Source organism: Saccostrea echinata, unplaced genomic scaffold, assembly GCF_033153115.1.
Source record: "Saccostrea echinata isolate AGI-Se365-2 ecotype Australia unplaced genomic scaffold, CSIRO_AGI_Sech_v1 ptg000040l, whole genome shotgun sequence".
NCBI classification, from domain to species: domain Eukaryota; kingdom Metazoa; phylum Mollusca; class Bivalvia; order Ostreida; family Ostreidae; genus Saccostrea; species Saccostrea echinata.
Genome location: NW_026889789.1, coordinates 7,032,501 through 7,045,319, shown reverse-complemented (window position 1 = coordinate 7,045,319; position 12,819 = coordinate 7,032,501). Strand labels below are relative to the sequence as shown.

Sequence of the window (12,819 nt, the reverse complement as noted above, 5' to 3'; positions counted from 1 at the left end):
GTAAACGACAACTTCCTGTGGAGAAATGTAAGATCCATCTCACTAAAGATGTGGACATGTTCTGTGAAGAATGCCAAGTTCCTTTATGTTCCAAATGTGCAACAAAGGTATACCATCAAAGACATACAATTGTTGTTCTAGAAACAATCTACAAAGAAAAGTTTGTGCTTTGTCAAGAAGAAATCACCAAAATTCATGAGTACTTTCTCCCTACATCACAAGATTTACAGAAAGAAATTAAAAAAGATTCCTCAAAAATCAAACACATCATGGACAATATGGACAACATCAAAACAACCATGAAAACTGAAGATGAATCCCGGAAAAGTCTGCCAATAAAACCTTCACATAAACAGATGAAAGAAGACAGAAAGAAATCTAACAAAAAACAAGCAATGTCTCTATCAGCTTCTGTCACCAAGGTCAGGGAGTTCAATGTACCAGGTGTTAATAGCGTATACCAAATATCACAAGATCAATCAGACAGACTCTGGATCAGTGACAGGGATGGTAATCTTGTCCAAACAGATCTACAGAGGAATGTGATACACAAGATAGAAACCAGTGGTGGAGATGAAGGTTACCACACGGTGACACAGGACGGGGAGCTGATCTTTACAGACAAACCCAAGAAAGTCATCAATAGAATAAGACAGGATAATACTATCACTGAATTTATTATAACTCGATACTGTATACCACTCAGCTTACACTCCTCCCACATCAACAGGGACTTACTGGTGGGGATTTGGCAGACTGGAGAGGGTAAGGTCACCAGGTACAACAAGACAGGAAAAGAACTACAGAACATACAGTGGAATAACAAAGGACAGAGTCTGTATAGACTACCACACTACATCACAGAAAACATCAATGGAGATATCTGTACATCTGACTATTATAAAGGAGTAGTGGTGGTGAATAAATCAGGACAACACAGGTTCTCCTACACAGGCCAGAAGTTATTGTTCTACCCCTATGGAATCTGTACTGATGTCCTCGGTCATATCCTGGTGTGTGATGGTATCAGCTGCGCTGTACATCTCCTTGATCAGGACAGTCATTTCCTTTCTCTATTACTTACAGAACAACAAGGGATGGAGTTTCCCCGTAGTGTGTGTGTGGATGATGAGAACAATCTCTATGTGGGACAACTTGGCAACACACTGACAGTGTACAAGTATCTCCGTAAAAAAAATAAAATATTGCTGTTATTCTATTACATTTACATACCGTATAAGCAGAATTTTTAGCGAGGATTCAATTTTGGCATTATTAGCGAGGGTTCTGAGATCGCTAAAATTGAATATCGCGAACAATTAATTCCATATCAGTTGTTATAGCTATCTCTCTTGACATTATAAAATCGCTAAAACTACTTCTCGCTAAAAATATTAACCAATTTTTGGGGATAAATCGCTAAATTTTCGTCTCGCTATAATTTCCACTTATACTGTATATGTTCATAAACTCTGTAAATAATTCAGGTTGAAAATTGACTGACAATATCATTTACTTCTATATACATGTAATAATATGTATACAATATGTTAAGGAATTCACCTTTAACAAATAGATTATTTTCAAATAAGTGTTTATAAAAGTAATGAATTACATTGTGTAAATCAAAACAATTCATTTCCAGTATCATAGATACACATGACCCAATTTGTTTTATTATTTAAGATTGAAATATGAAATAACTGTATATCCGGTATAATTTTACTGGGGTTTCTTATATCTACATTTTGATGTATATATTTTAACCGCCAAAACAGGAGCGATATTTATTTGTTTCTTTTAAGAATTCTAAGGAAAAACATGAGTTTAACTAAAGTGTATGGTATTTTCAAACTTTTAATGTCTACCTAAAGGTTATTATTGATTACATACTAGTAATTGTCCAATGGAGTGTACCTGTTAAAAATAATAATATTGATTAACATGTTTGGGTGTATAAATATAAGCATTTGTATTCACTTATATATTATTTTATTGCTAACGTGCTATATTTTGAAATCAAGACCTAAGAAAAATATATTGTAATATGTCCAAAACAATACTTATAAACTATAATACATCTAAATCTGCTTTCCTGGTTAATGTCCAAACAATGCACATTGATATGTAACTGTACTTGTTATGAAATGTACAGCATTGTTCTCCATATTTATGAGACTAAAATCTTATAGGATGATCAAAGTGTGATGCCAAAGTTATATGATGCTGGTGTTACATGTTATAAGCACTGAATTATATGATATAAATATAAGCAAATCTGTGAAGTGTAGATATAAGTTGATGGGATCAATAAAGGTAATAGGAGAATTGAGTTTTTATATTTAAAAGGGAGAGGGGGACTAGAAATTTGTCCATAGGACACGAATGCCCTTCCAAGATTTCATTAGTAATGCAACATGAAAATTTGAATTAGTATATGAAGTTTGATGAAATAGTTGAATAGTTTCTTAAAAACTGAGTTTTAGATACAATATATAGTAAAATCAAAGGTCATTGAGAAGGTCAATGTAAAAAAAAATGTCCACAGTTGACAATTCTCACCAAATAATGTATCAGTGCATAAGCTTACAATACATAAAAATACCTAAATAGTTTCTTTAAAACTAAACTAAACTGTAAGCACAAAATAGAGAAAAGTAATGTCAAGGTAAGGTCAAGGCCAAAAATTGTTGATGAAATTGACGGTTTCTGACTATGTAAATTGTAGAGGCGTCCCGGAATTACACGGAAAGTCTAGAGAGAACAAGTTTGGCGCTTCTCTAGATTTTCAGTGTAATTCCGGGATGCATCTACATTTTACATAGTCAGAGATCGTGGGTTCGAGCCCCATCGCGACTAACCTATGTCGATAAAAAAATAGGTAGCAACTGTTCCTTCGCCAAGCCCTCGCCACTTTGAAGTGAAAGTTGCGGGTCCTTCGGATGAGACCTTAAAAACCGAGGCCCCGTGTCAAGGCAGGCGTTGGCACGATAAATATGCCTCACTGCTCAATGGCCCTGAGTGCCGAGTAAAGGTTTAAATTTGAAGCCCTTCACCTGTATATGGTGACGTCCTTATATGAGTGAAAAATTCTCGAACGGGACGTAGAACAACAAACAATCAATCAATCAGTTTCAGTGCTAGGTATCGAGGACGTTTTGGTTTACTGCATGCTTTATACTGCAAGTTTAAATCGGCAGACGATTGAAGGGCTTTATTCAATCAATTTTTAAGTTAGATCGCACCGGTACCGGTAGGAAAAGTATAGATATAGATTAAAATCAAGTGTGAACCGAGGCACCCCCCCCCCCCCTCCCTGAAATCCAAGATGGCAAATTTCATAACTTCAATCTTTATTTTTATATACAATAAGATATTTTTAAAACGTGTTTATTTCAGCGATTTTTTATTTTATTTCAATGAATGTATTCAGACACACCTAGGAAAAACACATAATACACAAAATACACCCTCCCGAACTTCTGACACCAAAATATGACTTTCATTACTACTTTTGAAAATAATTATATAATGGTTTGTAAAATGTTTGCAAGCGGCTACATTTCCGTTTTTAAGTCAAATAATCCGTGCCTAAACGAAACTTAATCATTTCGGAGCACCCGACAAAAACTCCTTGACAAGCAAAGAAGAAAAATCATCAAACGTTACTGTTGAGTGAAAACACAAAAAATAAGCTTTGTTTTCGATTGTCCAAACAATTACGATATTTAGAATAAATTTAGAGTAAATTCTGAAATTATTTGTCAACCGGATTCCAATAATACAGTGTGCATACAAAATACAATGAATCCCCCCCCCCCCCCCCCAAAAATGGACACAAAGTAAGAAATAATGATTTCTTTTAAGAAAATAATTTATTGTTAGATATTTGTTGTAAATTAAACAGTAGAACTGCAAACAAAATGTCACAATCACTAAGAATGTTCATAATCATAGACCAAGATTATCAGGAATGCTCCTATCCCCCCTCCCCAATCCATGACAGCCTAACAATTTTTTTCCATATAACTGTAAGTCTCCACAGTACTGTCTAGGAATATTACTTCACACTTACTATAGAGCTTGGACCAGCAATTGCAAATTCTGGGGCTAAGATTGTCCTTGGTGGATACACCTATCCGGTCCCAAGTATGCTTGGTATTGATATTTTTTGTGGGGAGGGGGGGCGCAATTTTTTCAAGCACTTTGTTTAGGTTTTTAATTATTTTCAAATATGGTGCTTAATTCACTAAAAAATATCTTGCAGCACCTGCTCCTAGTCGCCCAATTGCGCTGTGCATAATTCAGATGCGGCATTCTTGAATAATGTCCACATTTAAAGACAAAAAAAAAAAAAAAATAAATAAATAAATAAAAAAAATTAAAAATCCAGAACCCTTGCTTTAATTGACTATTGGCACTACATTAATACAAATCAGATACTGACTAAAATGTTGCAAGGACCGAATCTTACCATTATAGTTAATTAGGTTTTATTGTCTATGGAATGGTTGTTCAATTAATAATAGCTCACTGTACTGAGCTCGATTTCATTCTTAATTGCCTTTGAGTTGTAAATCTCATCGGGAAATCACAAAATGTTGCACAAATGTACACATTGATTAACTCAAATCAGGCATGTAGTATGGGGGTGGGGGGGGGGGGGTGTGAACCCTTCCACTTTTCTACAAACATAACCTTTTACTGTTGAAATTGTTCATTCAAAGGCTGGTTGCCCACTCCTTTTTGTTACAGTATAGTCAAATCGGGGTTATGTAGTAATTTATGTAGTATGAATAAAATTTGGCTGTGGAAGAAGTTGGAACCTTTCTTGTTGTCCCCTTTCTAAAACTATACTATACGTGCCTGCAAATGAATTCTATTCGGTTGAAAAAAAAAAACTGTATGACAAATCTGTTATAAATTTGAGGTAAAATTCCTGCTATACATTTTTGTGAGTCCTCCAGTTCGTTTTCAATAGTATCTCCTTGATTTACATCTTTTAGTTAACTTAAATTTCTACTTTTTATAATATTTTAATGTAGGTCAATTTTAAGAGTTAAAAACAATCATCATATATAACAATCACTGCCTTTATTAAATGTAATTAAATCACAGATATCCGTGTATAAATAGTATTTCTAGAAAGAAATTAAAGCATAAAATTACAAATATTTTAAACTCAAAAAATTGATTTGTTATGTAAGAAATGATAAAGAAAAATTTTCAATAGTGGGGTCATTTCAATAAGGCTTGCAATGTGGTTTTGGAATTGAAATCATTGTCAGCAGCTATTAAAATAATTATTTCAATCACTATTGAAATAATTATTTCAATCACTATTGAAATTTTTAGTTCAATCACTATTGAAATCATTAGTTCAATCACTATTGAAATCATTAGTTCAATCACTATTGAAATCATTAGTTCAATCACTATTGAAATCTTTTATTTCAAAAGTGAACATTATTTCAATAGTGGTTACAACCTGGTTTAGGTTTTGACATCTAAAATCTCTATTGAAATCATTGTTTCAATAGTGAACGTTATTTCAAAAGTGGTAGCAAAAACTTGTGTTTGGTTTTGAAATGCATTTTCAACCACTATTGAAATAATTATTTCAATAGTGAACGTATATTTCAATAGTCGTTACAACCTGTATTTGGTTTTGAAATGCACCCTCAACCACTATTGAAATAATTATTTCATGTGTTTTGCTTTGAAATGCACTTGAAATTTATAATGTTAATTCAATATCAAATTTAAACTGTATTTTGAGATTCACTTTTTTGGGTTTGATGCATTGCCTACTGTCTTCACCCTTGATTAGCTGTGCGCTTGTTCACATATTTCAAAATGTGAACAGAATATTACCAAATTGATACAAAAAGAAATACCATTGGTCAAGACTTTACATATACTTCATTTCCGGCATGACGAACGAATCCCGAACAAAAAAGTCCATGATGAAATCAACATGGTCCTTCATTTTTACATTATTTCAAATGTTTCTATACATTTCATTGCGTTTCAAATGAAATGTAAAACATATTTTGGGTACACAGATCAATTTACTTCTTTTTCTTTCACAAGAATAACTAATGTTTAGAGAAAGACTTCTGTGTTACATTGTAGCTTTCTATGTCTGTACATGTAACTTTCCATGCAAGTGTTGTGCTGATGGTATTAATTAGTTGACCCCACTCATTTTAATTTCTCTCCATGATACCTTTCTGTATGTAAGCCATACACCTTTTACCTCTGATCTTTATTTCTGCTGTTAACAAATACATACATGTTGATTCAAGTTTGCGGTCAGTTATAACAAGCAATATAGCATAATTATTTAAAATAATATATTTTCAAATACTAGTTAATACATGTAGATAACAGTTTGTGTTCCTTGGTATCAATATCAATAAAAATAAAAGAACAAAATAATACCAACAAACATGAACAAAACTTATTAGAAATATTGATTACAAAATGATGCTAAAAATAATTATTTTATTCTTGAATAAATGAAGGAAATCATCCTTCAAATTTTGAATACTAATTAGAATATTGTTTGAACATGAAATAAAAAATGTGGATGTTTATCAGCCTTGTATCTGCGTAAGGTTGCCAGTGCTTCAAAGTTATTGTATCTCATGAAAATAAATACCAATTTTAACGATGAAAATATTGATCACAATAAGGGATGTATTAGAATAAACTGGAAGAACTAAAAATGTTGCCAATTTATTTGAAAAACATAGAAAAGATATGCATCAGCAACTAAAGTGGATTATAAACACATTCAGTCTCTGACAAGAGTCAATTGTTATTAAGTATTTTATGGGATATAATATTTTGGCCATCAATTTATGAAAACAAAATATGATACATTATTAAAAATAAAATAAAATTAATAAATAATATCACATAACATTAATGAAACATATTTTACAATTCTATAGTGGTCATGAGCAAAAGTCATCAATCTATCGATAGTATATCTTAATCCACAGCCTTAGTCTGTAACCACAGAAATATTCTGTGATGTTTCTAAAATATTAATATTATTTATTATTATTAGACTATCAATATTTTCTGGATTTCTTAGATCTATCATTCACAATTTAAAGATCAATACTTTGTAGACTCTTATTCATAACACCCACCTTCTTTGTGTGAACATTAAAATCTTGTCAATGGCAGTACACAAAACTGTGAAATACCATATAAACAGAAATTTTAGCGAGGATTCAGTTATGGCGTTTTTAGTGTGGGTGTTCAGATCGCTAACATTGAACATCGCTAAAAATTTCTTCTACATAGGAGGTTACCATTATATTTTTCGGTATCATAAAATCACTAAAATTACTTTTCGCTAAAATTACATACCGATATTTCAGAACAAATCGCTAAATTTGAGTCTCGCTAAAATTTCACTTGTACAGTATATTAAATCAGATATGGTCTGCATGTTTTCTCAATGTTAAGACTGCTTCTGAGTATATATATACATATATATATATATATATACATGCTACATTACTCACTTATACATAACCGATTATTTTAATAAATCAGTCTTGATAATAAACAAATAAGCACATGCAGTTACTCCATGCAATATCCTTCTTCTGTATCTCTAATAAATTACACCCAACGATAAATCAAAAACAAAAATTAAGTAGGTCATACCGGTATACGCCCTTGTACAAAAAGAGTTCACAAAGAGACCTCAAAAATAAAAATAAAATAATTAAGACCCCAAACATTAGTGACTAGTGAATCATTTTACTTCTTACATGTTTCCATATGCACAATATCCCAGTATAATAAAATTGAATAATCATAGTGGACTGAAAGGCGTCTGGAATCAGCCAATCGAATCATTTCATATTAAGCTAATCAACGTTTACATTACAGTCATTCAAAGCTTACCAGTTATTTGTTACTCATTGCTTGGGTAACACTTCTTGGGCTAGGTTCTTGAGCTGTGTCGGAAAACAACAGAATTGTTAGTTAGACCAATTAGCTCAGGGATCTAGTTCCTTAGTGTCTCAGTAACTAGTGTTTTGGTGACTTTAGATTGTGTCTTGGTGACTTTAGATCGTGTCTTGGTGACATAACATAATAAAGGTGTCTCATCCGATCAGTGACTTTTTAGGGTGTGTTTTTAGGTAGTTGCAGACTGTGTAGGGAAACAACAGAATTGTTAGTTAAACCACTCAGTCTGCAGCTACAGAGATAAGGTTTTAGATTTAATCATTGATTTGATTATAGGCGATTCTCTTGTTATAGTTCGTTTTTGTTTAGTTACCAATCATTATCCAGATAGGACCTAGGAAAAAGTAGATATAGTGGATTTCAGTCAGTTGTTCTTTTAGTGTCATTGATATTATTGAAGTTTGTTTTGAATTGACATTGAAAGCGTGATTTTTAGGAAGGAAACCTAAGCGGACCCAATTGATAATCATTAGAACATAGTAAAAACGTTACAACAGTACCTAGCTACATGTAAAACAACTTTGTTTAAAGAATACACATTTTAAAATACAATAAACCCGCAATATGATCTGATACTCAATAAATTTACATACACAAAGTCCATCAAAGTTTTTCATATAACATAAAATATCTACCCTCTTTCAATCTAAAACTTGCAAATTCAAAGAACCATTTATCAAACATACTGATAATAATTCAAGACATTATTAACTACAATTACTTGTTACAGTTAAACTTGGATATATCATGCACATTGAAAGATGGGAACAACTTCTTCATAAGAAAAAAGATTTGATTAACTATAAAGAAAAAAAACAAAAAATGGTACCTGTATTAAATATACAATATAGATAAAAAAATCCAAAATCGGGTCACTTTAAAATTTGTCTCATGTTCTATGATTTGTAAAATAAAATATTAAATTCCTGATTGATACAAGTACGGGTAGTTCATAACAGTCTGCAACAAAATTATCTTCATAGTAACATGAGGAACTCTGCAGCAAAACAAACTGATCAACTCATACCATTATCCACAAATTCAAAAATCTCTTCTTTAATACCCCTTGTTATTTTATTACTTAATAATTTCTGTTAATGAACTTGCATATTGTGAACTTGAACGTGAAACTTTGTTAAATATTTTTGGTCCCGAGAATAATCAAATTTTACACTTCAGTAGTATTATTAATTATTTCATTTTACTCAGGCATATTCATTTTTATAGGAAATTTAATATCAACAAACATACAAGATTAAAAAAGAGAGAGAGAAAGAAAAAATAAAATAATAAAAAATATCTTTATATATATCTTGTTTTTTTTTCTTAGAATTCAATTGAATCATAACTCATTGTGTACAGTATTTTAACCAAAATAAAGAATGGAAATTATTTAAATTCACATTTGATAGAATGTTAACATTCAGAATTGACCTTAACTTCAAAACAAACTTCATCTGCAGACAGAGGTGTTAATTAATCTCAATGTGACAGATAAGGATAATGCCCTGGATTTTCTTCAAGAGGAAAGTTATTTAACCCCGAGGGGCTCATTGTAGCTATCACCGTTGACAATAGGAACATTCTAAGCAGTTATCTCTCTTTGCCCATTCATTCTTATATAAAGTTAAGGAATCTACCCCCACCAACCACAGCTCCAAACCGGATGACATAGAGAACCAAACTTAGCATCAAAATATGTCTTACTGCCTATTCACCGAACATTGAACTTATTTGGTCAACCATAAAAAGTTATTTGAAAAAAAAGAGAAAATTTGTGGACGGAAGAACGACCCAGTAGAATAATACATATTCATAACCTCTGTTAAATAATTCAGAATGCAAAATTGACTGACAATATCATTTACTTCTACATACTTGTATTTTTTATTATGTTAAGGAATTCACCTTTTACAAATAGATTATTTTCAATCTAGTGTTTATTAGTACGTGTAATAATTACATTATGTAACTCAGAACAATTCTTTTCCAGTTCCATTGATACACAAGATTCAACGTGTATGATTGTTTAAGACTGAAATATGTTATAACAGTACATATGTCACAAAAAGTGTATAAAAGAATGACAGCAATAGTTTTTTTTTTACTGGAGATACTTGTACACTGTAAGTGTGTTGGTGAGACCTTGTCCCACATAGAGATTGTTCTCACCATCCACACACACACTACGGGGATACTTTACCCGTTGTTGTTGCGTGAGTAATAGAGACAAGAACTGACCGTCCTGATCAAGGAGATGAACAGTGTCACTGTCATAATCACACACAAGTATGTGACCGAGGACATCAGTACAGATTCCATAGGGACTGAACTTTGACCCCTGACCTGTGTAGGAGAACCTGTGTTGTCCTGATTTATTCACCACCACTACTCCTTTCCAATAGTCTGATGTACAGATATCTCCATTGATGTTTTCTGTGATGTAGTGTGGTTTTCTATACAGTCTCTGTCCTTTGTTTTCCGTCTGTATGTTCTGTAGTTCTTTTCCTGTCTTGTTGTACCTGGTGACTTTAGCATTTTCTTCGGTCACCATCCCCACCAGTATGTCCCCGTTGATGTGGGAGGAGTGTATGCTGTATGGTCTCCAATCACCAGTTTTAATGAATTTAGTGATATTATTATCCTGTGTTATCCTGTTGATGACTTTCCTGTCTCTGTCTGTAAATATCACATCCCCGTCCCGTGTGACTGTGTGGTAACCTTCACATCTACCACTGGTTTTTATCTTCTGTATTACATTCCCCTGTAGATCTGTTTGGACGAGATTACCATCCCTGTCACTGATCCAGAGTCTGTCTGATTGATCTAGTGATAAATGCCCTACATGATCAACACCTGGTACATTGAACTCCCTGACCTTGGTGACAGATGCAGATAGAGACATTGTTTGTTTCTTGACAGATTTCTTCCTGTCTTCTTTCATCTGTTTATATGTATGTTTCATTGTTGTATTGGGGACACTTTCAATGGACCTTATTTCTCTTTTCTCTGGTTTAGTGTTGGGAACATGTATTTTACCAAGTAACTGAGTGACATCACTTTTGCTGTATTGACCAGCAGTAAATCCTGGTGTGACTGGTTTTGTTGTCTCTGGTATGGATCGGATCTTTGGTTTTTTCTCAGACATTAATTTCTGGAGTTCTGTAGAGGACAGGCATCTGTGGAGCTCTTTGACAAAGTTAATAAGATAAGTGATGTAATCATCCAATGTCTTGTCTTGGGAGTTTAGATCTTCGAACAGTGAACACTCTATCTGGTCTAGCTGCTTCATGTTCTCAGATATGACTGTGTCCACCAGACTTTTCAGGGTTTCACCTTCAGTCTTCATGGATGTTCTGATATTGTCAATGATGTTTTTGATTTCTACAGTATCTTGTTTTATTTCTTTCTGGAAATCTTGTGATATGGGAAGAAAATACTCATGAATTTTGGAGATTTCTTTTTGGTATAGCACAAACTTTTCTTCATACATTGTTTCTAGATCAACAAAGGTATGTCTTTGGTGGTCTCCCTTTGTAGCACATTTAGAACATAATGAAATTTGGCATTCTTCACAGTACATGTCCACATTTTTATTGGGATGGATCTTGCATTTTTCAACAGGAAGTTGTTGTTTACGTTGCTGGTAATGGACTATCTCATGGTTTTGGTTTTCTAGACTTTTCAGATGTTCATCTTTGCATTGTTTGCACAATCTTTGATGACAAGGGTTGCAATAGAACTCACAGTTTCTTTCACATTCTTCAATGCCACACTCTAAGAAGTGCTGGGCTCCGCGGTGAATATCCATTTTAGATAATGCCATCTGAAAAATGATTAATTTATAAGAAAATTTCGCTGGCAGGAAAGTATCCTCTATATCTATGTGCTAATCTATATTTTAAGGATATCCGATACTCAGCCAGGAAGGATAACTCTTAAATTTATTTTTTTATTTAAAAAGTCTCAAAATGAAGCTTGAAATTGATATGTTTTCGAGCAACAATTTTTATTTTACGCATATTAATATGATTTGAATTCTTTGAAGTTTTAGAAACGGTCTTGTAAAAAGTTGACATTTGTAGCCCCAATAAAAAAAATAAATGAATTCATTTTTACTTAGAAATTGAATTTCCTTTAGTCTAGCATTTGATACGTCTGCTTATTAGCATGATATGAAATTGGATGTGATATGTGATTTCTAGCAATGAAAGCACAAGCTTTTCACATTGTGTATTATATGACAACTGAAGTAAAAAGAGGAACTAAAATACTGTATAAGCGTAAAAAGATACAGTTTTCTCCAAATGCCTGGATACTTATATTTTTCTATCCTAAATTATATTTGTTGATCAATTTTCAATTAGAAAATGCATAGCTGTGTTTTTATTGGCATTTCTTGAAAATTTATTTGTTATATTTCATGTTACTATGTGAAACCAGAGACATTTTTGTGAGCATTATCAATTACTTAAAAGCTGATTTTCGGAACCCGAGGATCGGACTATCTTAAAAAACATATTTTTTTCATATGCAATTATTGAATAATTTATTTGAAAAAAAATCTTTCCAGAAAAAAAATGAGGCTCATGGGCCAGATCGCTCACCTGAGCACAATGGCTAGGAAAAAGCACAAATCAATTTAGTATTGGGGGGGGGGGGTTGGATGTGTGTGGCAAACTTGAATTTTACACATCTAAGGATGCTTCCATATCAATAAAACTAATGACTTTACTTTTCTAGAGCAGAAGATTTTTTAGATATTTTTCAAAAGATTTTTGTCTATATATTCTTTGTAAAAATTTGATCCCCCATTGTGGC

General features: G+C 32.6%; 1 protein-coding gene and 1 pseudogene across 1 annotated transcript in view; both read right to left on the bottom strand.

The window, feature by feature from the left end:
- LOC133200611 (dynein axonemal heavy chain 8-like) overlaps positions 1–12,819 on the bottom strand; it is a 123,867-nt pseudogene that overhangs the window by 15,981 nt on the left and 95,067 nt on the right.
- Positions 9,330–12,819, bottom strand: part of LOC133200598 (tripartite motif-containing protein 2-like) — a 7,413-nt gene continuing 3,923 nt past the window's right edge. Inside the window, exon 2 of the mRNA XM_061336395.1 lies at positions 9,330–11,824. Within this exon, the coding sequence (XP_061192379.1) occupies positions 10,103–11,824 (1,722 nt within the window). The 3' untranslated portion in view covers positions 9,330–10,102. The remainder of the gene's footprint in view (positions 11,825–12,819) is intronic.